The following is a 27355-nucleotide window of genomic DNA, read 5'->3' as shown; positions in this document are numbered from 1 at the left end:
CCGTCCCTCACTTCCCTTATGTCTTTTCATCTGTCTTCCCTTCCCATCGCTTCCTCTTCCATACTCTGTTCCCTTCCCTGCCCTTAATACTGCCCGTCATTCTTCCTTTCCTTACGGCATCCTCTCTCAGCTCTTCCCTGCTCTTGGGGCTTCCGGTCCGTCTGCCCTTCCCTTCCATTCCAGCTTCCCGTCCGTCTGACCTTCCCTTCCCGTCCCGCTTTCCGTGCATCTGCCCTTCCCTCCCCTTCCGACGTCCAGTCCCTCTGCCCTCCCCTTCCCGTCCGGCTTTCCATCCATCTGCCCTTCCCTTCCCTTCCGTCTTCCAGTCCGTTTGCCCTTCCCTTCCCTCCCGGGTTACCATTCAGCTGCCACTCCCTTCCATTCCCGTGTGGCTTCCTATACTTCTCACCTTCTGTCTTCCTAAGCATTTCTTCCCTTCTTCCCTTCTGGCTTCCCTTCCTCTTCCCTGCCCTTAAGGGGCCCGTCTGTTTGCCTTTCCTTTCCCTTCCAGCATCCTGTCTCTCTGCACTTCCCTTCCTGTCCTGCTACCCGTCCCTTTGCCCTTCCCTTCCTACTTCCAGTCCGTTTGCCCTTCCCTTCCTTTCCGAATTCCCGTCCGTCTAACCTTCCCTTCCATTCCAGCTTCCCGTCCCTTTGCCCTTCTCTTTCAATCCGGCTTCCCGTACGTCTGCCCTTCCCTTCCTTTCCGGCTTCCATTCCGTCTGCCCTTTCCTTCTATTCGGCTTACCATCCGTCTTACCTTCCGTACCTTTCTGACCTCCAGTCCGTTTGCCCTTCCCTTCCTGATTCCAGTACCTCTGCCCATCCCTTCAATTCTGGCTTCCCGTCCGACTGACCTTCCCTTCCCTTCCGACTCCCAGTCCGTCTGCCCTTCCCTTCCCTTCCGAATTCCCATCCGGCTGACCTTCCCTTCCTTTCCAACTTCCAGTCACTCTGCCCTTCCCTTCCTACTTCCAGTCCGTCTTGCCCTTCCCTTCCTTTCCGAATTCCCGTCCGTCTGACCTTCCCTTCCATTCCAGCTTCCCGTCCATCTGCCCTTCCCTTTCAATCTGGCTTCCCGTACGTCTGCCCTTCCCTTCCTTTCCGACTTCCCGTCCATCTGACCTTCCCTTCCCTTCCTGCTTCCATTCCGGCTCTGCCCTTCCCTTCCCTTCCGACTTCCAGTACCTCTGCTCTTCCCTTCCAGTCCTGCTTCCGGTCCATCTTCCCTTCCCTTCCTACTTCCAGTCTGTTTGCCCTTCCCTTCCCTTCCAACTTCCCGTCCATCTGCCCTTCCCTTCCATTGTGGCTTCCAGTCTGTCTGACCTTCCCTTCCCTTCGGACTTACAGTACGTTTGCCCTTCCCTTCCTTTCTGGCTTCCTGTCCATCTGCTCTTCCCTTCCCTTCCAACTTCCCGTCCCTCTGCCCTTCCCTTCCATTCCGACTTCCATTCCCTCTGCCCTTCCCGTTTCCTGTCCATCTGCCCTTCCCTTCCTGTCCAGCTTCTTGTCCTTCTCCCCTTCCATTCCACCTTCCCATCCCTCTCTTCCATTCTGTCTTTTTGTCTGTCTTGCCTTCCCATCCCTTCCTCTTCCCTACTGTGTTCCCTTCACTGCCATTAAGGCAGCCTGTCTGTCTGCCTTTTTTTCTGTTCTAGCATCCTGTCTCTCTGCCCTTCCCTTCCCATCCCTTTGCCCTGCCTTTCCCTTCCCTTTACCCTTCCTATCCCTTTACCCTTCCCATCCCTTTACCCTTCCCATCCCTTTACCCTGCCCTGCCTTGCCCTGCCCTACCCACTTTCCTGTAGCCCTTGAACCTTTTTACCCTAATTAACTATGTAAAGATTGTCAAAATATAATAAAAATAATAAAAAGATTTGCTGCTTAAGCCCTAGCTCAGGAAAACTGCATGAGTGTTTCTTCATTAAGAATCAGGCATTAGGGCCCAGTGCCATAGCCTAGCAGCTAAATCCTCTCACCTTGCGTCTGTCAGGATTCCACACGGGCACTGGTTCACATCCCAGCTGCTCTACTTCCCATCCAGTCCCATACTTGTTGCCTCGGGAAAACAGAGAAGGATGGCCCAAAGCCTTGGGACCCTACACCCATGTGGGAGGTCCAGAAGAAGTTCCTAGCTTCTGGTTTTGGATCGCTCAGCTTTGGCTGTTGCAGTCACATGGGGACTAAATCAGCAGATGTAAGATCCTTCTCTCTGTATCTCCTTCTCTCTGTAAATCTGACTTTCCAGTAAATAATAATAATAATAATAAATAAATCAGCCACTAATTTTGTGAAATGCCCAGGTAATGCCAATGTCTAGTCAGTACTGAAGACTGCCACCCTCAGACTTTGCAATCTCAACAGTTAAATTCCTTAATTTTCACTGATTTCTTCACCATATAGTTGGTCACCTGGGAAGTTTTGCTCAGTTATGTCATTGGCACTGCCCTGAGCACTTTCCTGTGACAGTAATTGTCACTAATGAAAAAATTAATATACAGCCAAATTATCATTTTGAATGTAAATTATTAAACATGCTTCATTCTGAACTTTTAATCAACTGATAAAAGTCCAACATGATACATTTCCGAGCGCTACTGTTACTTCATCACAGTTGAAAATTAAGGATTTGGGTTAGTCTTTATGCGTTAGATGCTGTCTCCATCTGCTGGCATAATGTGATATGGCAGGTCTGTCATTTGATTACTTTTTAACTTTTATGTATTTATTTTACTTGAAAGAGAGACAAGAGGTGGACTTCAGACAGAAAGACTTCAAACTTCAGTTTCCATATACCTCTAGTAGTGAGATTTGTCTCTTGTAGGTAACAGATAAATGGCTTTTGTTTTATGATCCAGTCCACTAGTCTATGTCATTTGATTGATGGGTTGAAACCATTTACTTTCAGGGTTAACATCTATGATTTGGTCCTGTCATTTTCACAAAAGGTAGCCCATTGTTTAAGGTTACAACACCTGCTGGTAAATGTCAAGGTGAGGTAGAGCATGCCGGACCCGGCTGCAGCACCTACCAGTCCACGTGATTCAAGGGGGTACTGGAGCAAATCAAGTGGTGGGGCAGCATGGGCTCCCCAACTGTGTCATTACTCCCCCTGGCAAGCGTGAGAACTGGGCTCAGAAGTAGACCAGTCTGGGCAAGGCTACGGTGCCTTTTGGCCTGCAAGTGGGTTGGGTTGAGGGGAGAGCCAGGCTGGGCTAACCAATTGTATCCATTGGTGCAGGCATGGGCCAGAGTAAGTGAGGCTGGTTGGGCTTTGTCACAGCATCAACTGGCAAGTGCTGGACTGGAGCTAAATCCTGTCAATTTGGACTGCACCTGGTGAACATAAAATCTGGGACTGGGAGTGGGCCTGGTAGGGAAACCGTGGTCACCTCTCTGATGGATTGTAGCTCTTACTGGTGAGCATGAAAACCAGGGCTGGAGGCAGAACTGGCTTGACAGGTGGTTGCACCCACCAGCATGAGTGTGGGCTGGATAGTGGGATCGAATGGGTTGAAGTAGGCTCTAACACCCATTGACGTGTATGAGAGCTGAAAGGGATATGGGATAAACTGGAACACTCTGCTGCACATACTGATAAGCCTAGGAACCAGGGCTAGGGGTGGGCCTGGTGGGTTTTTTTTGGCCACAGCTCCCACTGGTGTATGTGAGGACCGAGTGAGTGATGGGTAGGGATGGGTTGTGCCGCAGCATCCATTGGTTTACGTAAGAGATGAGGCAGGAGACAACCCTCTAGGTACTGAGGCGATTAGGAGGCTGGGTGCGGCTTCTCCCCTTATCTTCCTTCTTCCCCCAGATAGGGGAACAAGAAAAAGAAAAGTTGGAAACAATGGTCTCACACACTTCCCCCTAATCCTCAACCCTCCCCTCCTTGATCAATTATGTAAACATCATCAAAAGTAAAAATTTAAACAAGCAAACAAGTAAAAAAAGACAGCTTCATGGTTACTGTATTTGAGGCAGGAAAAGGTATGTTTTTAAGTTGCTGTAGTGGATTTAGTGAGAAAAACATGGAGAAAATACAGCCTTTGCATCCTGTGGCTATTTTCTTCAGAATTCCTATAAATGTGTAGCAGTGGTTGTCTGTGATATTATATGTTTTTGTAAAATATGTCCTTATCTGTTTAGTTACTGTTTCTTTCAGGGAAAATTACATTAATCAATGCTTTTACTGTTAGGCACAATTTCTGATGAATGTAGCACTTTTGCATAAGTATAATAATATTAGAGTGAGCTTACATTCAGTATAAATGCCAGTAACATATTTGAAAACTTCCCCCAAACATCTTTGTACTATTTGACATTTTCAAGTAAAATATGAAGCAACTATTTGCCATCACTCTAGAGAAAACTCAACTAATCCTTAACTTTCATGGGCTCCTGTTACTGATAGGAAAGGCACCAAGAAAACTAATTCATCAGTACTTTGCCCAGACAACCTGTGCCATTGAAGATTTAAGACTTTAATTTTTCTTGTTGAATGGAGATTGGTCAATAGAGGGCACTCTAACCCCAAGCAATCCATTCATAGGTTACAATGCCCATAGGTTAATGGAGTCGGGGCCGGAGGAGGAGCCCCAGAGGGGGGCAGTCGCGGGCAGGGAGAACATCTGATTACTAGCCCTGAAGTGGAGGAATCCTGACAATGGGGCTGATGCTGAAAAGCAAAATCACGAACGAAAGCAATCGGGGTTTGTTGCAAATGTCACCTCCCAGCTTCTAAGAACCATAACTCTGCCAGCTCCACAAGCCTTGCTCATCGCGCACAGCTATTTCTGAGATGGCGCACCTGGCTTAAAAGCACAAAAATTAGACTCTTTGGATCATTTTTCATCTCTTCATACCAAGGCAAATACATTTGACCCTAAAATGTTTTACTGTTGATAAAGTATATACTAAATTTCGTTCCTGTAATTCGTAGTCAACCCATAACTCGCATAAAAACAATCTCCAAAATGATGAATGGAGTGGGAGTTGGAGGCGTTTTGGACCAAGACACTTTTTCCATGACATTTCCAGTGTATCCTCATACTCCTGTATGCCAGCGCCTGTTAATGAGCACAGTTGTTTAATCAACAAAGCAGAGCAGTGTTTCTCAGCATTTTTTTTTTTAAAATCTCAGGATTACTCATGCTTTCAAAAATTAAGGAACCGATCAAAGCTTTGCTTCGACGGTTTGTACTTCTGCGTTTTGTGGAGCGCATGCAAAGGGCTTTAAGGATCCTGACTGTAACAGTACTCAGAAAACCACCAGACCGGGGAAATATCGAACACCTGCTACGTGTGCATTGCAATCCTGGAGGCTGAGCTGAAGGCCAGAGCGCAGGCAGAGGAAGAGGTTGGAATGACTCTGCCAGCAGGGCACAGGGGGACATGGGTCAGGCATGCACTCCACACACAGGACTCAGTCAGACGCTTTCTCTGCTCATCCCACTTTACCCTCAGTACTTGCAGGCAGTGCTGTTCAGGAGTTTTGCAACCAAAAATGAAACCATATGGTATTTTTGCTTGAAAAACAAATAATATTTTTAAGATCAGTATGTGTAAAGATAAAATTAGTTTTGAGTGTCCTGGAGTGCATTTGCTAACTTCCTGTCACGTCTCAGCAAGTATTGCCACTTTCCTCCTCTGAGCGCTGGTAAAGGTTAAAGAGTCAGAGTGAGATTGTGTTTCATCACCATTCGGTACTTGCAGCATCAGTAGATTCTGGTGATTGTCAACGCGTGAAACGTTCCTCACAGTGTTTCTCATGCTTCCCAGGAATTCTCAGCACTAGCCTAGTGAGGATCTCTTCTGCCAAGAGCCTTTCTTCCCACAATCTCCTGGAGGAGCTCCTGGCTCTCCACGCCATGGATGACTCAGGCTGCTCTCCCGCGCCTCCCAGCTCAAGCCAGCTGGGTACAGACTCAGAGCTGACTTGGAGACTATCCGTCTTAAATAGCCAACGCCAGAGGCTTGCATCCAAGTCATCCCAGTTGGAGCAAGTGGTAGCCAGGAGCTTTGCTAAAGATCCAACAACTGTGACAGCAAGCATGACTGTGGAGTTTCAGGATTAACCTTCTGGGAAAAAAAAAAAAGAAATCTGTTTGGCCACACAAAATATGTAATATGATGGCCAGCTGGCTGGATGCATTGATAAATGGCTAAATATACGTACATAAAGTTTATTTGAAAAACTAAACTGAAAGGTCAAAAAAAAAAAAAATAAATCCTCCACTAAATATAGAGTGGTAAAATGTATAGGCCTGATGCCATGGCTTTGTGGCTGAATCCTCACCTTGCAAAGTGCACCTGTTCAAGTCCCAGCTGCTCCACTTCCCATCCATCTCCCTGCTTGTGACCTGGGCAAGCAATAGAGGATAACCAAACGCTTGCGACCCTGCACCCACGTGGGAGACCTGGAAGAAGTTCCTGGCTCCTGGCTTTGGATCAGCTCAGCTCTGGCTATTGCAGCCACTGGGAAGTGAACCAACAGACAGCGAATCTTTCTCTTTGTCTCTCCTCTCTGTATATCTGCCTCTCTCTCTCTTTAAGATTTATTTATTTTCATTGAAAAGGCAGATCAGATTTATGGACAATTCTTCACACATTGCCCAAAGGTAACAGGATCTATGCATTTGATCAGCCTGACTCCTTCCGTTTTTCCCTTCCTCCCTTTCTTCTTTCTTTTGCTCTCTCTCTCTGTCTTTGAGATTTATTTGAAAGCAAAATAACAGAGAAGGAAAGAAACAGAGATCTTCCATTCACTGCTTCATTCGTCAGATGGCCTGTTAGAAGCATATGTGGGTCAGGATGTAGCCAGGAGGCAGGAACTTCACCGTGGTCTCCCACTCGAGTGGCAGGGCCTTAAAATCTTAGGCCATTTTTCACTGCCTTCTCAGGTGCATCGGCAGGAAGCTGGATCCAGAGTTGGGCATCTAGGGCTCAAACTGGTCCTGTGACATGGGATTCTACTATGTCTTATCTACTCGTCTTCTGGAGTGGAAGGTCCAGGACCAGATCTCATTTGCTTTGCAATCTCCAGGTTCCCGAGCGAACTGTTGTGGAGAAGGAATGGAATGCCCACCTACAAAGCAACTTGACCTCAATCCCTTGTCACTGCAGTGATGGAAATGAACCATGCATCTCTGTTGCTGCTGCACTTTCCTACAGTGTGCCAAGAGCTAAAACGCACACCCACAATGGGGGATGAGCCCGACAGTTCCACGAGCCATGCCACAAGTAGTAAAGCTGATTTCCGGGCTCTGCTCCCCCAATCTGGCCACAGAGATCCTTTCCTCTCCTTACTTTTTTCTTCAGGTTGCTCTTCTAAGTTATCAAAGCCTGTGCTCAAACAAAGATAGTAGCAAAACAGGTTTTTATTAAATGCTGCTTTTTGTTCTATGAATGAAAATGGGTATACAAGGATATTTTGAAATCACTTGAAAGTAACACACACGCACACACACCTTATACAACTCAAAAATAAAAGAAGTTCCTGGAAGACATTTTTTTTGGAAGGCTTAGAAACAATCTTTCCTTTGTCTTTACTCTAAAACAGAGCAAGGCAAAAGGCTATATCAAATGTAAGAACTGCCAGAGCCGAAAGGTAAGCTGCATAAGGCCCAGGGTCTTTGCACATTCCAAGGCCGTAGAGCAGCACATTGGAAACAGTGGGTATTCAGTATTTGCTTAGTATCCAGAGTAACAGCCTGCTAGCTAAAGTCCTCGCCTTGTGTGCACTGGGATCCCATAGGGGTGCCGGTTCATATCTCAGCTGGTTCATCTCCCCTCCAGCTTCCTACTTCTGGTCTCGAAAAATAGTAGAGGCCTCCCGCGGGCCCTTGCACCCATGTGGGAGACCCTGAAAAAGTTTCTGGATCCTGACTTTGGATCAGCTCAGTCCCAATCATTGCAGCCACTTGGGGAATGAACCAGCGGATGGAAGATGTTTCTCCTCTTCTTTCTGTAAACCTGGCTTTCCAATAAAAAGCAATTAGATCGTTAAAAAATAAAGGAAAACTTGATAAAAGAAGAATGGGCTGGAGGGAGGGACCGAGCGAGTGAAGGGGCAGAGATAGAAGGAGGGAGGAAGGAGCAAGCCCGTTTGTGAGCTGCATGGAAGAGCTGAATATTTGGAGATGCTGAACCTTTTGGAGATTCAATCCAAAGGTGAGTTCAATCTTCCATATTGCACTCACTTCAATCACCCACCCACCAGGCTTGCAAAATATTTGCTCTGCACAAGAGCGTGTGGCCAAGAATGAGGAAATGAGCCATGGTGGTGAGCCACAGGCCAGACTTGGACTCGAAAAGATCAGACTGGGAAAAGAACCAAATGAATGAGTTGTAAAAACTAAATTTAGTCAGAAATGGCAGAAAAAAAAAATTTAAATGGTAACCAAAAAAAAAAAAAAAAAAAAAAAAAGCCAGGGAAAACGCAAAACAAAACCAAACCCTGCCTTCTTTGAAATATTCAAGATGTGGTAGCAAATAAATGATATTGTTAAACATTAATGTTAAGCATTAACGCCAATCTTATTTAAGTGAACACTGAGTCACTGCCTTCTACAACTCATTTTAAAATGAGATGTATATCCTGGGCACATGCCAACGGCGGGCAGCAGCCATGTGGGTTGGCTGCCCTCAGGCTGCAAGGAGCTTGGCCCTGTGCTCCTGGGAGCCTGGGGGTGTGGGCTTGTGGAGGGACAGGGGATGGTGCTGGCGGGGCACCAAGGGAGAGCTGGGATTTCATGTCAAGGGAGGTCGGAGCAAGCCTGAGGACCATGGGTTGATCAGGGAGGGGAGTAAGATGTGTGGGAGGAAAGACCACTGAGCGAATATGTGGCAGGCGAGGATTGCCCTCTGAGGGCCTATTTTGACAAAGCCACTGTACTTGCACATAAACGAGGGGGCTGAGACGGAGCGGTTTGGAGGGCGGAAGCTGCAGGACTTTCACGGATCAGGTGCCCATCGCCCATCCCCAGGTAACGAGGCGAGCGGGAGGCTGGATGGATGTGCCTTCTTCCCGTATCGTCCTCTTCAGTACAGGAAGAAGAAACATGAAGATGTGGAAACAATGGTCTCACCCACTTTCTCCTAACCCTCGACCCTTCCCACCCTAATCAACTATGTAAACATCATCAAAGATAGAGTTAAAATTTTAAAAAGCACAAGTATAGAAATCAAATACTGCTGTATATTTTATGGATCTTTTAAGAAACATTTAGTAGACTCAGGTGGAACTGGGAATTTGACAGTACAGACACCATCCCTACTGCATTCTCCAGATGACGGCTTACACACAGTCATGTGGTCTCATACCACTGGTTTTGGGGCAAACAAAATCACCAATTAAGCATAATTCCAGCCTTGTTTATATCAGCTAGGCTCTTTTAGACAAATGCTGTGTATTTTTTTAAAAAAAGATTTATTTTATTTTTATTACAAAGTCAGATATGCAGAGAGGAAGAGAGACAGAGAGGAAGATCTTCCATCCCCAAGTGACCACAACGGCCGGTGCTGTGCTAATTTGAAGCCAGGAGCCAGGAACCCTTCTGGGTATCCCATACAGGTGCAGGGTCCCAAGGCTTTGGGCTGTCCTCGACTGCTTTCCCAGGTCACAAGCAGGAAGCTGGATGGGGAGTGGAGCTGCCGGGATTAGAACCAGCACCCATATGGGATCCTGGCACACTCAAGATGAGGAATTTAGCCACTAGGCCATGGCGCCAGGCCCAAATGCTGTGCACTTTTATGTTCAGGTTGCATATTGATCTGTTTCTTTCTCTGGTATCAGAAATACCTTCATATTTAAAAGATATATACACTCCAGTGGTAGTGTCACGGCCAGGAGAGAAGGAGCCAGTAGCTGGCAGGCATTCTGGGCCTTGTTAATGCAAGATTTGCATAAACTAAATACCGCTATGCCAATATAGTTACTTATTCTTTTTATTGATTTATCTGTTTTTAAGATAGGTGGGAAAGGCAGGCAACAACCAGGCTGGGACATGCCACCTGAGTTCCCTGGATTTTTAAAAATGTCACGACAGACTGGCATGACACACACAGTTCTTGAATAGCAATATTTGATGTTGTAATTTTCTCCAATGTTAAGATAATGTAATCCAAATCAATTCTTCAAGGAGGTAAAGTTCACTGGTAGCCAAAAAATTTTGGAAAAACCTTCAAAGTTTTATTCTGCTAAATTTAAATATGCTTTGATACAAAGTATAATCAAAACAATACATATTTATTTAGACATATCAAACAGCTCAAAGAAAGAATTTAGCACGTGAAAATATGAATTTTTCAATCAGAGACCGACTTCTTTTTACAAATGAACTTTGGGCATTTGAATAAAAAGTTATACTCCTTACTTAGACTCTTCGTAAACATCACTCCGAGATAAGGATCTGAACATCTACTGACTCAGAGGCCAATCTTACCATATATATGACAGATGTGAAATGAACACATGTAATATACAATCAGAAAAGAGCACTTACATCCTATTTAAATCCCATTGCTTCATGTACTCAATAGGAGTTATGAAATATAACCTACTCAGATAAAATCAAGTTAAAAATAAGTAAATGCCAACAGAGAAGTATCTGTAGACAGAAAGCTATGAACATTTCCAACAAATCCATCAAGTTGAAAGATAAGTTTTAAGAGTAGGAAAAAGAGCAGAGTATGTCCTTCCAAAGATGTATGAATGCTCTAGAATTAAGCCCATCCTCAGTACCAGGAGGAATTTTTGATAAAATTATTATTATTTTCACTCATTAGTTCATAAAAATTAAAAAAAAAAAAAACCCTTTTATCATAGATTCTTGATCTCACGAGGCAGGCACTCATTTTTTGTTGGGGGAAACTGTAAATTGATAGTCGTTTTGGAAGCTAGCTGGATGTATTTCTTGAAATAAATGCACAAGCTGAGAAAAAATACACTAAGAAAAAATATTTACACATAAACTTACACTTCATACTTCTTTCTCCCACCTCTGCTTTGATGAAACTAAAGTAAAAACTGGAAGATCAACTACCGAAATAATGCTGTCATACTACATAAAATAAGGCCAATAAAAACAACATACTTATACTTTCATTTGAAAAAAGAGCTGAAAATTCAGTTCACGGTTTATAAAAAGAATACAACTTCAACTCACAATCCTTATCATTTTAAGATATTATCTTCAAAAAGCTTATGATTTGATAGTGGGCTGTTTCTGTATCTTTGGATTGTAGTACTTAGAACAGAGAAATAGTTTTGCTTTTTTAAAGATTTAGTTATTTTTATTGGAAAGGCAGGTATGCAGAGCGTATTAGAAAGATCTTCCATCTGCTAATTCGCTCCCCAAGTGGCTGTAACAGCTGAAGCGAAGCCAGGAGCCAGGAACTTCCTCTGGGTCTCCCACGTGGGTGAAGGGTCTGAAGTCTTTGGGCCATCCTCTACTGCTTTCCCAGGCCACAGGCAGTGAGCTGAATGGGACGCAGAGCAGCTAGGACACCAACTGGTGCCCAAATGGGATCCTGGTGTATGTGAGGCGAGAATTCAGCCACGAGGCTGTTGTGCCAGGCCTGACTCACTGACTCTTAAAGCGAGAAGATACACTGAACCTGTCCTAGCACAACCCTCTCGCAGGGGAGGGACCAGGGTAAAGCTGGCTGATACCCAGGGGCAAACCCACATGTCCTGTACCCGTCCTGTACCCGCCTAGAGCGTTCTCCTCCTCCACATGCTTTCTAAAGGAAGCTGTTTTCAGATCAACAATGTGAGAGGCACTTGCGGAAGACAAACTGCTATAGAAAGTTGAACACATACGCAGCATGGGAAATTCCTCATTCCGTTAAAGGTTGTCCTTCACTTTGCTTTTTCCTTGATGAACTTTTCGTTTAGGAAGAAACACGAGCCACGTTTTCATCAAAACCAGCAACGAGAGGAGCGCCGTCACGTCCTTCATTATCAGAGGGGTATTTTTATAATTATTTTACATATTGCTCTCATTTGACATCATCAGCTTCGTGCAGCAATACTTTACTCTAAATATGCAGTGTCTTGTATAGAGAGCAGATACACAACAAACATTGGTTGGCAATAGAAACGCAGTGAGTCTCACAGCGGACGTAAGGAGACTGAGCTCATGAGGCATCTGGGTGCGCCTTCAGCTCTTCACAACAAAGTGGAAATGGAATTATATTCCAAGAATGTATCCAGCATTTAATATGGAGAATCAGCAGTGCTAGCAACTTTTTTTTTTCCATAATGAAACTAGGAGAACACAAGTTAAAATGAAACCATTTAATATATTTTGATTTGCATCCTTATTTAAGCTTATTTTTTTTTATAACAAAGCACTTTTGATATAATTTAAAACACACATGCTTTGATTGAAGAGTGACTGCAAATGAACCCAATTTTCTTCCACCTGTGAAGACAACCTTGTCATCTCTTCTAGCAGCAGTGGCTCTGAAGGAAGCATTGTAAGGTGTAACTGAAAATAATAACAAATAGTCACATATTACTTAAATTTTATCTAAATTCTAGGGCCCTTTTCTATTAAAAAAAAAAAAAAACAGCACCACAAAATACTGGCTTATCACAAAAAAAAATCAAACTGTTTCTATCATGAATTTCTTGACTGTACTCTCACTCTCCGAGCACCACTCGTCTCACTGATGACAATCCTGGGACAGATCGGGAACCAACGACTGGTTCTGACACGGATCTCAATTTCTACGTGTAACTCCTCTCAATAGATCCCATCAGTAAATAAAGGGAGGGGGCCCCTTTGCTCTATTTTCTAAAAATGCAAGTAAACACTAGTTATATCATTTTTAAACATCTGAATCAGCTGAAAACTCATTCTGAATGGGGTACAAGCAGAATCATTGGCTTATCACTGATTATCAGCATCATCTACTTCCTTCAAGACGTCCTTCAGCTATTGCAGAGCCTTAAAACACGACTTCTATATACTAACCTTTAAGTCCAATGTTGTATGTTCAACCCTTCAACGATGATACAGGTAAACATTTTAAGTTCAACAGTAGAAAAAATAACCATAAAACCCGACTTTCTCATTATGACCAGAGCAAAACCATAGAACACAGCTACTTTTAAAGAGAAGTCAACGGATCAACATACTAGATAAACTGAAAACACAGAGTAACTAGGGAGAGTCAACATTTTACTGTTTGGTTAAAGAATGTCTACTGAGAGGTGTGGTCCAGTGGTCACTTGCCAATTTGGAGGTATTTGAATGTAAATTTTCATAAAATTACAAATTCAGTTTCTTAGTCACACCAGCTGCATTTCAAATATCCAACAGACACAGAAGGGCAATGGCTAAACTACTGGACAGCACAGACAGCAGATACAGAAAATGTTGCCTCAGCACCAAGCTTCACTGGACAGCACTGCTACAGACACAGCAAGACCAAAAGCACTCTTCCATGACACTTACCTTTAGAAACAACGCAAGGTATGCCTGGGCTAACTCGAAGTCACGCTTTCTGTCCAACATGACTCCAATCATCTTTAAGAAGCTCTGCATAACTTCCACAGACCCTCCACCATCTACAGATAAGCTTCGCAGCTCTGTTTCAATTCCTGATGGGCCCATTTCTTTCAAAAGGCTGATAGCAGCTTCATCTACGTTAAGTTTGAAAAAGAACTCAGTTATTGCCTGCAATCACTTCACTTAGGAAATTATTTTACCTCTCATATCCCAAACAAGATATATTTAAGGGGTGTTTAGCTTTTTCATGTTGAGTAACAAAAAGAACCCTAAAGTCAGTGAAAATTAGTCCATAACAGAACAACACAAGAATAAAGCACTGCTATTTTAAACCACCTTCTTGCTTTTAAAACAATACAGAGATGTACGAGAATGAGAGGGAAATACTCCACTCCTTTTAAAAAGATTTTAAAAGAGATAATGAAGGGGCTGGAACTGTGGCATAATAGGCTAGGCGCTGACATCTCATATGGGAACCAGTTCATGTCTTGGATACCCAACTTCCCCGCTCGTGGCTTGGCAAAAGCAATAGAGGATGGTTCAGGTTCTTGGGCTCCGGCGCCAACGTGGGTGTCCAGAGGTAGCATCTGGCTCCTGGCTTTGGTTTGGCTTAACTCCAGCTGTTGTGGACATCTGGGTAGTGAGCCAGTGGATGAAGAATCTCTCTCTCTCCTTCTAATAAAATAAATACTTAATCTTCCAAATATTCCATCATCCCCCTAAGTGCCAACAACAGCCGGGGTTGGCCAGGCCAAAGCCAGGATCTAGAAACTCTATCTGGGTCTTCCACGGGGTGGCTTGACTCCACCTCTAGCATTCCATATGGATGCCAGGACTGTTAGCTCATTAGAAGGAAGCTTGACTGGAAGTACAGAACAGCCATGATGGACCAGTCACTCCAATATGGGATGTGGGAGTCCCAAACAGTGAATATAACTGTACTGCTTGCCCTATTTCCCTTATTCTTATAAAAAATAAACACTGTTGTTTTATATGCATCCTAAAAAAAAAAGAAAAAAGTCAAGAAGAACATGAAACAGATGATGTTTATCAAGTTCCCATGCATTTTGCCCATGCCCCTTATCTTTGTGCTCCGACATCTCCATCTATGGTAAGTGGTGTCATGGCAACCAACAGGTCCACCTGCTTAGCTGGCCACCCACAAGTCTGTTATGCAACAGTTAGGTTCTGGACCTAAGAGTTAGGCTCTTATGAACTAGGGGACACGGCAGCCTGTGGTGACTTGGGGGTGTTTTGGATGTGTAGCTGTATGTGGTTATGTGTCCAAGGGCTTGTACGGGTGTGTATCCAACTGCTGTCACAACATAAAAGCAGGAATCTCCTCTGGCCCATCGTAAATGGCGGCAGGCTTCTTGTGTGTTTCTCACTGTTCATCATTGTAAGCTACAGGCTGCAATCTTTAAGGTCTAAATACATTAAGATATTCAACAAATACACTTAAATATTTCTTTATAAGACATTTTATATAAAATTATATTATCTCTGCTATAATGTAAAATATATTGAAAATAAGGATAAAAGGCTTGAAATTAAATTACCAGATAACAATTACTAAATTAAATTATCAAATTTTTATTTAATTCATGTAAGTCACATAAATGTTGCCAATAAACATGTTCATCTCCAAACTACATTTTCCCATACAGAAAATAAAAGGTTTTAAAGTTTTTGTCACATCAACACTGATTGAGTTTAGTGTTACTCATTTAACATGAACGCTAAAATTACTAACGCAAGACCTCAGACCTGTCAGCTTTTACTATCTTCTTTTAGTTACTGATAAATCTGTTTTTCTTTAATTTTATCGACAAAACAGATCAAGATATACATTATAACAAAATCAAGATATACATTAGAATTTTTTACAACTTGACTTACATTTATTATTTGCCAGTCCTTCTTCAAGTCTCAAGCAGAAATCTGACTTTTGAGCCAAAACTCCAAGATTTACCACTTTAGACTTAAACAGAAAACAAATACACATTAGTCAAAAAATGTAAAGGTCTGTATTAAAAACTATCATTAATTTAACCTGTACCTTTAAAACCGGGTCTTGGTGAAGGACAGACATATGCTTCATACACCTCTATGATCTGCCTTAGTTCTTACCTGCTGGGTATCATGACTTTGTTCAAGTGCAGCATATTTAGGTACAAGGCCAGGAACTGTTGGGATAAAAAATGGTGCTGATGTGGGTACTTTGGGTGGTTCTTTAGGTTTGTTCTTTTTCTGATTAAGAGAAAAGGAAGAAAGGAAAAGGAATGGTTAAGCAATTGTTCTAATATCAGTGCCCATTTTTTAATTCCAAATCAATTTTGAAGCATATTAAAAAGTAAGAAAAGGAATAAACCTTTCCAGAATGACATTAAAATCACATCTCATCGGACCAATACCACCGATTCCTTAGCCAGGGCTGGCCAGTGCAGATGTAGCCACCCAGCATCCTTGCCGAAGGACGGAAGGAAACAACAGGGACAGCAAAAGCCCCAAGGAAGACAGCTCATGGTTCATCTGCCTGAGAAACAATGCTTAGGTAAAAACAAAACTTCAAATTTCTTTTGTAAGAAATACAACTTCAAACAAAATAGCATTTTTGTTTGCACAACTGTTTGATGTAGGGCGGCTTATAAGTAATTTTTCTCTAAAGAAAATGTGCAGCCAGAAACAATCTGGAGCCAGAAGTAATTGGTGTTTTCTCTTTGCAAAGCATGGACCCAATTTTTCCTTTTTACTGGAATTTTTATTTTATTTTTGCAAGGCAGGAAGACAGACAGATTCCATTGCTGGTCACTCCCCACACGCCAGCGCCAAGTCAGGTCAAAGCCAAGAGCCCGTAGTTCTCCCACGTGGGTTGCAGGGACCTGACTACAGCCAGGAGTAAAATCTAGGAACTGCAAAATGGGCTACAACCTTCTCAAATGGAATTCTTAACAACTGGACCAAATGTTGTACCCTTCGTGCTTAAAAAAAGCAACAATTTCAAATAATAGTGAAATTCTATTAAGACAATTCCCATTTGTCCAAATTTAATTGCTATGAATGTATGTACCACCATCTCTGCAGCATTTGATAAAAGTCATTTCATAAGGGAGTCTTACAATTTTCGAGATTTTCTATTGGGAAGAACGCCTGGGGTATTTCTGGCCTTATGGTGCCACATTATAAATCTACCCAAAGAAAATGGCAAGGAGCAAACACAGTCCTTTTATTACAAAAGTCGCAGCTGTTTCCTAACTTACTGTTCTTGAATTAGTAGGGGCAAACAACAGTGCCCTACAAATTACTCAGATAAAACCGCAAAATGTTAAGTACTGTACTATCAGAAGTTAATCTGAAATTTTCTATGATAATCTCCCTCTTTCTTTCAATTGTTTCGGAAATTAAAGAAGTAAATTAATAGGTTGGGTAGTAAAACTCCTACGATTTTTAGAGTCATAGATTACACTTTCGCTACAACTAAATGTCTGCTGAATGATCTCAAAGATGACATACAGATAATTTTTGCGAAATCATATTAGATGAAATACCTTTCAACTAAGTGGAATTGGCTTTGATATTTTGGACATTAATTTTCACTCCTAATATCTTCAAAGTAGAGGAATCTATCTCAATTAGAAACAAAACAAAACAGAACAGTGCTTTCAGAGTAAGTTCATAGGGCCAATATTAAGTGTACTATGGTATTACCTTAATAATATCAAGATTCAGAAGGTTTTTCCAGCGTGACTCAGGGAGAAGTGATAATGTCACCAGCTGCTCATTCAACTGCTCTGGTGACTCATACTCTATCATTTCATCACTTGCCTGTATCGTTTCTTCCGATACTTCCAAATCTTAAAAAAAAAAAAATTTCAGAAAAGCAAGTGAGGTATTTCATAATACACACGAACTTTGTAAACTCTACCCATTTTTTCATAATACACATAACTTTGTAAACTTTTTCCCTGTTTTCCGTTATTCCTCACACTAATGCTAAGCCCCACACCCAGGCTCAAAACAAGTTCTTCACTCATACACTATTTGGTATCTTACACTTACAACATCAGCTCTGTTTTTGTAAAAACTGAAAATATTTCATATCAGTGAAAGAGTACTTTAATTAGGGACTGGTGTTGTGATGTAACAAGCAGAGCTTTAATCTACAACACTAATAGCCCTTACGGGCCTGGTATTGCATCCTGTCTAGCTTGCTGCTAACGGCCAAGAAGTGCAGCAGATGGCCTAAGTGTTTGGGCTCCTTCCACCCATGTGGGAGACCTGGATGAAGCTCCTGGCTCCTGCCTTAGTCTTGCAAATCCCTGGCTGTTACAGCCATCTTGGAGGTGAATCAATGGATGGAAAGCTTCCCTCTCTCTCTGTCAACTTAGTAAGTTTTGGGGGGGCCTGGTGTAATGGATAATTGGCTAACCCTCCCTCTTAAAGCACCAGGATCCCATGAGGGTGCTGATTTGTGTCCCAGCTGTTCCACTTCCCATCCAGTTCCCAGACTGTGGCCTGGAGAAGCAGTGGAAGATGGACCAAAGCCTTGGGCTCCTGCACCTGCATGGGAAACTTGGAAGAAACTCCTAGCTTTGGATTGGCTCAGCTCTGGCTGTTGCAGGCACTTGGGGAATGAACCAGTATATGAAAGATCTTTCTGTCCCTCCTTCTTTTTGTAAATCTGACTTTCCAATAAAAAGAAATGAATCTTTAAAAAATAATTACTCTAACTGAATGCACTAATCTTGCTTTTAGTAGCAATACCTCTCTTACGTTCACAACATTATATGTCAAAATGTTTGCTATGCTGTATTTACCTTGGGTTTGACAAGTACCAGGAAGCATCACTACTGAAGGAATATAATCATTAGGAAGTGGCCGTAACGAAACAACTGAGTACAGAGAAATATTGGACCTGGGAAATAAAAGTAAAAGTTGTGAAAAACAATTTCTTCAGTGAAATTTTCACACTTATTACAATCTTGAATTTGCACGTGTACTACAGTCTCTTTTTAAGAACTTGAAAATGTCTTATTTCATGGATGCCATAACAAGGTGCATTAAAAATAAAATGGCACTTCTATTTTTTTATGCAGTTCAAAAAGATATTTATTCAAGAGAGATTACCAGTGAAGAAATAAACAAACATACTGATTTGACAAAAAACAACTTTCACTTTATAGAAGGACTATTTTTCTAACCTTTTCAATCCACTCACCCTTTTTACAAATGAAGACAAGGAAACAGATAAAATCCATCATGTGGTTACAATGTAGAAGCACAAGCTGATGTCATTCACAGACTTACAGTGAATTAACTAGCTAGGTTAATTAACTATGTACATTTCCATTTTATAAATTAAAACAACAAGTCTAGCTAGTATGATTCTCTGACAACAGTCACGCTCTTTCAGACCTCCAAACAGAAGAAGTGGACAACAGAACTTACCACAGATAAATTCCAAGATGGTCCACATGGGAAGTTGCTAGAAAGTCTCCAGTGGGAGACATAGTAACATTGAGCGGGGCAGAGTCCAACAAAAAGCAGTCTATAAGGCTGGAAAAATAATTAACATGTTGTACCACGCGAAACATATACGTACACACATTTACATGTATTTTATGTGTGTATATATTTTGTCCTTCTACTGCACTTGGAAAAACACACATAAGAGCAGAGCTCTGCTTTACACAAACTCAGTCACTCTTTCATCATAAATAAATAGAGACAGTACCTAAGCAAGAAACACAAACCAATGTTCAAACATTCAAATGCTTCTCATGTAAATGGCTCCTCAGAAAGTCAGAGTAGGTGAGCAGAATAGAACAAAATGTAAAATCCTATTAAAACCATTTAATTTACAGTCATCATTCTCCAAAAAATTCAATTTGAATTTTCAGTAAATCAAAACCAACTAGAATCAAAAGTTAGTAATGGTGGAAAATGACAGATAAATCCAAAAATGACAATTTCAACCCTGTTTTTCTGAGAATTCTATGACTATAAAAACAATTTTCAGTACCTTGGAAAAAACCTTTTTAGGAAACAGTTCAGAGCCTACGCAATTAACTCAGGAGCAATTCCAGATGGACACCCCTTGCATGTTACTGCACTCAAAGATTTATTCATAGACAGATGTACTACATAATAAGTACTTCTTTAAATATTTAACATGCCATATAATGATGAACTGCTTATTGAAGAAATGGACACGACAAAGGCTGTCACACTACACTTCAAAGACAAATCAGGTGACCTAGGATTGTAGGATAAAATCCTAGCTCTAACTTCCTTAGCACCCATCTCCCAATCTTAGGAAAGTCTATTCCTCTTTAGAAGATACGATAAACCGTAAACAATGGTGACTACCACAGTTCCTGAGGAAACTCCTGGTTCCTGACTCTGGATTGGAGAAGCTCTGGGGCAACGTTGTGGCCATGTGGGGAGTGAACCAGCAGATGGAAGATCTTTCTCTCTGTAATCTGACTTTCCAATAAAAATAAATCTTTTTTTTTTTTTTAAATAGCAAAAGTCCAAGAATGAACAGACTACTAATATTTCTAATAGTGTCACTTGAAAAGTTTGTATTTAAGGATGTAACAACTTTAGGTGAACTTCCTGAAGCTAAAACTAAACTTTGCTTTATTCTTATTTTAAATGAAAAAGACTGACACATGTAGACAAATGTCCCTAACTGTTACAGCCAGTCTCATTAGTGTCAATCTTTTAGCTGTACTTATTCCAAAACTGGCCTAGGAGGTGAATATCTGGGTACACCTCATGCCCACGATCAGCACGAAAGGAAGTGAGGCCACTATGGGGTTTCCCTTGTAAAGTTCAAACTATTTCACATATGGGTTTATCCAATTCCTGAGAAAGGGCTAATTAGTAGCAAGTTGCAACCTACCTAACAGCTTTCTGATCACTGTTGGGTTTTACCCAAACCATAAATATGTATTTTCACAACTGTAAGGTATTTAAAATAGCTTCTAGAAGAAAGGTTGGCTGATAGGCACTAGATTGCAGCTACAGAAGTAAGTTCTGGGTCTCTAAAACACAACAGAGTGCCTTTAGGTAATGCCTTATGCTGCATTACACACATATTCTATTAACACAAAAATGAGGGGCAGGGTGGGGTGGAGGGGATGTTCAAAAAACAAAAAAACCCTGCCTGGCACAATAGCCTAGTGGCTAAAATCCTCACCTTATATGTGCCAGGACCCCATATGGGCACTGTTCAAGTCCTGGCTGCTCCATTTCCCATCCAGCTCCCTGCTTGTGGCCTGGGAAAGCAGTGTGGAGAATGGCCCAAAGCCTTGGGACCTGCATCCGCTGGGAGACCCAGAGGAAGTTCACATTAGCTTAGTTCTGGTGTTGTTGCCACTTAGAGAGTGAACTAGCAGATGGAAGATCTTTCTCTTTGTAAATCTGCCTTTCCAATACATAAGTAAATCTTAAAAACAAAACAAAAAAACCTGGCAAATTGGATTTTGGACGTCTTCATGGCAGCTCCTTTTTTTGCCCTACTGAGACTGAGCTGTCTGCTCTTTGTTCTCTTGCTCTAGCTCTGGGGTCTCAGGGGGTCTCGTACCAGGAGCTGTTAAAGTGGGCCTGGGGAATCATCCATGCAATTTCAGCCCCAAGAGTGTGTGGGTGGTGGGGAGGGAGGAGGGAAAGACCCAATGCAGGTGTGGTATGCAGGTGCACTGGGCCTGGGGTCTCACATACCTGCTTGTGTCCCAGGCCAGGACCCTTCTTACCAGAGGACCCATCTGTGAGCTTGTGTCCCTGGTGGGCAGGCAGAGCTGCAGGCTGGCATGCCACCCCTCAGAAGACTAGGTTTGGGAAGATCAGACTGGGGAATGAAAGCATTCCTGGGCATAGGGACTGTAGGATTCTCAGAGAAGTGGGTATGGTGATGTGTGGGAGGGAGGATCACCGAGGGAGTATAAGGCCACTGTACTTGCAGGGAAGTGAGGCGGCCGAGACGAGTGGTCTGGAGGGAAGCTGGAGGACCTTTCTGGGTCAGACTGATACACTAGACCATGTGGGAGAGCCGAGCTGGGCTAGTTAGCATTGACCACCGCTGACTACCAGTTCATAACACCTACTGGCAGACATGAGAACCAGGAAGAGTGCAGGCCAGGCCAGGCTGGACTGCACCATCAGCTAGTTCAAATTATGGCTGGGACTAGGGGTAGTCTAGCCTGTGCCAGGTTGTAGCACCATGAGCAGGGTCTAGTTCAGGTGAAGTGGGCCATGCAGTCTGGGCTCCAGCATCCAGCAGTCCATGTAAGACCCACTTAGGGGGAAGAGGAGAGCCCAGTAGGGGGCAGCAGGGGCTCCCCACTTGGGCCACTGCCCAAGTGAGAATTGGGACTGGGGGCAGGCCAAGCTGGGAAGGGATACATCCTCCACTGGCCTACATGTAAGCTGCATTGGGGAGAGTCAGGGCAACTAAACCACTGTATCTACTGGTGCAGATACGAGCTAGAATAGGTGCTGGCTGGTTGAGCTTTGCGGAAGCATCCACTGCCAAGTGTTGGGAATGGGGGCAAGTCCTGTCAAGCTAGACCACACCTGGAAAGTACAAGAGCTCAGGCTAAGAGTTGGCCTAGAAGGGAAACTATGGAAACTCTGATGGGATGCACAAAATCAGGGCTGGGGGTAGACCTGGCCGGACAGGAAGTAGTCCCCATCAGCATAAGTATGGGTTGGACAGTGGAGTCGGCTGGGCTGAGCTGGGATCTAATACCCACTGGTGTCTACAAAAGCCAAATGAGATGCAGGACAGACTGTACCATCTGCTGTACATAAGCTGGCATGTACAGGAACCAGGGCTGGGGAGGGGTCTGCTGGGGGTTATTGGGGAGGTCACTCCTACTGGGCCATAGCTCCTACTGGTATATGTGAGGGTCAAGTGTGTGGTGGGCAGGGATGGGCTGGACCATAGCACCAATTGGGTTACCTGGCAGATGGGGCTGGGGACAGAACTGATTTAACAACTGCAACCACCAGTGTGTGTGCTGGCTGATGTGGGTGACAGATTGAGCTGGACCCTGCATAGGCTGCATACATGAGTCAAGTCTGGGGTCACCTCTGGCAAGGTTTCTTTGGAGACCCCTCCAACTGAACCATTTGGCTCAGAACCCCAATCATGGGGAAAATCACAGCCATCTGTGGACTGACTGTGGAATACATAGTCAGAACGCACAGGGCCGCCTCAGTTGCTGAGACAGTGCAGTGGATGGCATGCCCAGATGCACTTGGAGGATTCGGCAGTTAATTGGGGCCTACAGAGGACATTTAGTACCATAGCAGAGGATGGAGGGCAAAACAAATTGGACAGCTCTCCTGGCCAAGCTCTGACAGCAAGTATCCAGGTGAATGGAGACTCTAAGGCGGACTATGTCAGGCAACAGACCTTGGAAGGATTTCCTTTCTTGAGCAACAAAATCAACAGGATTTCAGAACTATCAATACCGCTTGAGCAGTGCCCTCATAATATGCTCCCATCAGGAATTCTGGGATGACACAGGGTCACTGTCCCCTATCTCTAAGTACTGATGCAATTAGGATGCTGGGAGCGACTTCTCCCTTACTCTCCCTCTCCCCGCAGATAGAGGAAGAAAAACAGAAAATTGGAAACAATGATCTCGTCCACTTTCCCCTATTCCTTGGCCCTTGCCACCCAATCAGTGATTCACATGGGCATGCACGCTTCTAAAGTATGCAATCAAAAATAAACATAAAAAAGGGAAGTAGTTAGGCCTTTTTTCCTTTGTTAATTATATTTCACACAAACAAAAGCAAGTTCAAAATAGAAGTCCATAGTCTTTAAAAGTCAGCGCATAATCCATTCCTACAGTTGAAAAAGTCATACGCATTAAGATAATGAGAAAGTCATGCTGCGGGTTCCTAACTCAAAAGCACACTCACCATCCAGATGGAAGATCCCAAGTCCGGATAGAGCAATCCATGGAAGCAGTTATTAACCAACGGCCATCAGGACTGAAAGCCTTGAATCAGAAAACAGATATGGTTATGTATGAGTGGATATATCTGAATGGTGTGTTTATCTGTATTTAACACTTTAATAAAGAATGCAAAGCATGAAGACTGATTTAGGAAACATGAAAAAAACATGTTCAAAATAAATTTAAATAATGAAGTACTTTTATCATCTAAAACAAATTATCTATTTAAGCACTAAGAAAAGATTAAATAATAACTCTTCTTGCTTGTAGGACATAAACGTGAGGATAAAAATCAAACCATGTTGAGAAACTTGGATCCCTGCCCCTCACACACACGGGACCTGAGATGAGTTCCTGGCTGCTGGCTTTGGCCTGGTGGTGACGCAACCCCAGACGCTGCAGGTATCTGAGGACTGAACTACCACGTGAGATCTCTCTCTCCCTAGCCTTCAGACAAGGAATTAAGAACACAATCTTGAATAAATATTTTGAAAATTAGACTTCCAACTGTTTATTTTGAAAAATCTCCTATGACAATCTTATGAATAATAAATTACTTGAAAACTTTTAACCCAAACAAGTACCACTGAATCCAGTTTTCAAAAAGCTAGAATTTATTTTACCATGTCATTTATTTGACCTTGGTGTCCAGAAAACTCTCTGACCATCTTCCTGGTTTCTATGTCCAGCACACTGATGGAGAAGTCATCCAATGCGAGACCAAGAATACCACTAGCAAGAGAAATGCACTAATTTTAACAAACAAAAAATATTTTAAAACTCAAAATCTTTGTCAATCCCAGATACACTTATAGAGAAATTAAGTCAACTGTTTTACTTTATACAGTCGGATTTTTTTCCCCCAATTTGGTAAGACTTTAATCAAAACACACACACACACACATGCATGGAAATGCATTATCAATAAAGCAAAAAGTTACCTGTCCCTATGTAGTAGCATTATATTTGGAGATGAATCAAGCTTCATAGAATGGATTAAATTTTTATTTTTAAAGTTCCAGAATTTGAGTAATCCTTCACTGCCAGCTGTTACTGTCACCTGGTTTAGTCCATCCACCGCAATGCCTCTAACAGATCCCTCGTGAGCTGTAAACACGTGATGAAAGAAGATTTCAGAATGAACACGGCCTAGCTGAACAGCATACAGGCTGGATCCTTCATTCAAATACCTAAATTTCTACCATTTCTATCCCCTGAGATACTGAAATGAACCAGGATTTCAAAAGTTACGAATTCTTCACTATTTTAATTCCTAATTATTTTATCGCTCAGGTACAACAGAGAAATAAGGTGACACCATGAAGAACGTTTCAGAAAACAGCTAAGATTTTCCTGTTTAAAGCAAGGAAGAATACAAAAATTTAATTGGTAGTCTATATATTTTTCCCTTATATATCCATCATTTTCTTCTGAGTTTTTTTTTTTAAAGATTTATTTTTTTATTATTTTTTCATTAGAAAGGCGGATATACAGAGAGGAGAGACAGAGAGGAAGATCTTCCATCCGATGATTCACTCCCCAAGTGAGCGCAACGGGCCGATACTATGCCGATCCGAAGCCAGGAGCCTCTTCCGGGTCTCCCACGCGGGTGCAGGGTCCCAAAGCTTTGGGCCGTCCTCGACTGCTTTCCCAGGCCACAAGCAGGGAGCTGGAAGGGAAGCGGGGCTGCCGGGATTAGAACCGGCGCCCATATGGGATCCCGGGCGTGCAAGGCGAGGACTTAACCACTTGCGCCACCGCGCCGGGCCCTCTTCTGAGTTTTTAAATATGATATTAATAAAAGATGTAACAACATCTGTGCCACATGGAGATAAATAATAGCCCAACTAGAGTTGAATTTTCTAGAAAGAGCAAGAAGGGAAGCATCATGGAGCTGTAAGTTGGGCAGCTTCCCACGATGTCAGTATCCACATCAGAGAACTAGTTTTGAAAAAGTAACCAAGCTGCTTTGCTTCCAGTCCAGCTCCCTGAATGCACCTAGAAACAATGTACAGATGGTCCAGGCACTGGGGAACCTGCTACCAAACTGGGAGACATTAACCAGAGCTGCAGGAACCTGTCCCAGCCCTGGCCACTGCCGGCACGCAACAGTCAGCCAGCAGGTGGAAGCTCTCTCAACGCCCTCAACTTCTTCCTCTCGCTGACACTCTTGCTACCAAATAATAAGCCTAACAAAAAACAAAAGAACAAAAATAAAATTTCAATACCTTGGTCCTTGCCAAAACTACCTCGATGTAAACCAGACTGCATGTTATACACATCGACAGCTCCTGATGACAGACCAATCACAGCAAAGTTTCCACAGGAAGTTATATCCACTGCCTTTGGGGAGAGAAAATTAAACACATGTGATACAGAAAGTAACATTTTGTTGTACTTTTTACTTCCCGAAGTATTTTTTTTTGAATTTCTAAAATTTATTCTCATTTATTTTAAAGGCAGAAAAACAGGCAAATTATGAATAAGACATTGCATAAAAAACATCTGAGGCACATGGAGCCTCTATATAATAAAACGTTAATCATCAAAATAGTAGCATTCTAACAAAAAGTGTCAGTAGGATGCCACCTACAAAAAAATCCGAAGACTGCCCTAAAAATAGAAAATATCTAATTTTTTTACATAAAGTTGCTACCTCACTGTTAAGAAATATTCACTCGGCATTACAAGTATATTTCAGATGAATATACTTTTCTTAACAACTGAAGCTTATTCCTTCAAAGCCAATTTCATAGGAATTTATGCCCTGTATTTTTCACTGAGCCAGTGTTGTGACACAGGGGGTTATGACATCATTTACACCAACTAGCTCAGCATTGGTTCAAGTCCCAGCTACCAAATACATAGGCCTTAGAGAGAACACAGGCAGTATTAGTGGAAAAAAGCATCCCTTGGACTTTATGGAAAGAAAAAGCTCACACACTAAAAATATTACTAACAAGAACAGTCCTAAATCACACCCTGATGAGGGACATGGATCCGAAACATACAGAGTTACCACAACTCAATAATACTAGGGAGTAACTTCAAAAAACAAGTTCACTCAACCAGCATTAGCATCAGTGAATTTAGATGTTAGCAAGAATATCATAGAATAGCTCTGGGTTTTTGTTTGCTTTTAAAGATTTATTTGAAGGGCAGAGTTAGAGAAAGGAAGCAAGAGAGAGGTCTTGCATCTGCTGGCTCACTCCCACATGGCAGCAGCAGTCAGCTGGGCCAGGCCCAAACCAGGAGTTTTGTCTGGGTCTCTTAGGTGAGTTTAGGGAACCACGGACTTGGGCCATCCTCTTCTCTTTCCCAGCTGCATTAGCAGGGAACTGGATTGGAAGAGGAGCAGCCGGGACTAGAGCCCCAGAACCCATGTGGTTGGCCAGCATTGCAAGTGGTGGCTTAACCAGTTGTCACAATGCCAGCTCCCATAGAACAGTTTAAAGGAGAAAAATACACTAATAACAAACCTACTTACTGTTGCAGTAATGTCATTTGTCTTCAACTCTTTTGGCTTGAGAAAGTAAGCACCTATTGTAGATCTTTGATAATTCCAGGTTGAGCAAGATAGCTTACCTTGATGGCAAGCTATGATACCATCCCAGTCACTTTCACGGGCTTCCTCTAAAACATAATCAAAATCATAAATTAAACTGCTTCCTATTCTCTCATTCATTCATCTACTATTTATTGACCTAATATTGCAAATTATCATTAGGCGTGAGATATAAATGATAATTTTTAACAGCAACAAGTTTTTTTTATATTAACAAAAATTATATATACACATATGCATAAATAGTGTCTAGCATGCTTTCACACACGCATGCATTGTAGAATGGCCTAGCC

At 42.6% G+C, this 27355-nt stretch overlaps 1 protein-coding gene across 1 annotated transcript in view; it reads right to left on the bottom strand.

Annotated features, from left to right (window-relative positions):
* Window positions 1-10176: 10176 nt before the first annotated feature.
* Window positions 10177-27355, bottom strand: part of WDR36 (WD repeat domain 36) — a 32017-nt gene continuing 14838 nt past the window's right edge. Inside the window, exons 12-23 of the mRNA XM_040986143.1 lie at window positions 26985-27130; window positions 25726-25840; window positions 24439-24604; window positions 24121-24229; window positions 23460-23539; window positions 18969-19076; window positions 18338-18435; window positions 17229-17374; window positions 15651-15770; window positions 15420-15501; window positions 13467-13654; window positions 10177-12494 (exon numbers count right to left, since the gene is read on the bottom strand). Coding sequence (XP_040842077.1) covers window positions 12345-12494; window positions 13467-13654; window positions 15420-15501; window positions 15651-15770; window positions 17229-17374; window positions 18338-18435; window positions 18969-19076; window positions 23460-23539; window positions 24121-24229; window positions 24439-24604; window positions 25726-25840; window positions 26985-27130 — 1508 coding nt within the window. The 3' untranslated portion in view covers window positions 10177-12344. The remainder of the gene's footprint in view (window positions 12495-13466; window positions 13655-15419; window positions 15502-15650; window positions 15771-17228; window positions 17375-18337; window positions 18436-18968; window positions 19077-23459; window positions 23540-24120; window positions 24230-24438; window positions 24605-25725; window positions 25841-26984; window positions 27131-27355) is intronic.

This window comes from Ochotona curzoniae, unplaced genomic scaffold (assembly GCF_017591425.1).
Source record: "Ochotona curzoniae isolate NIBS_2020 unplaced genomic scaffold, NIBS_Ocur_1.0 contig_4501, whole genome shotgun sequence".
NCBI lineage: Eukaryota > Metazoa > Chordata > Mammalia > Lagomorpha > Ochotonidae > Ochotona > Ochotona curzoniae.
The sequence above is the reverse complement of the archived record's forward strand: the minus strand, read 5'-3'. Positions and strand labels throughout refer to the sequence as shown.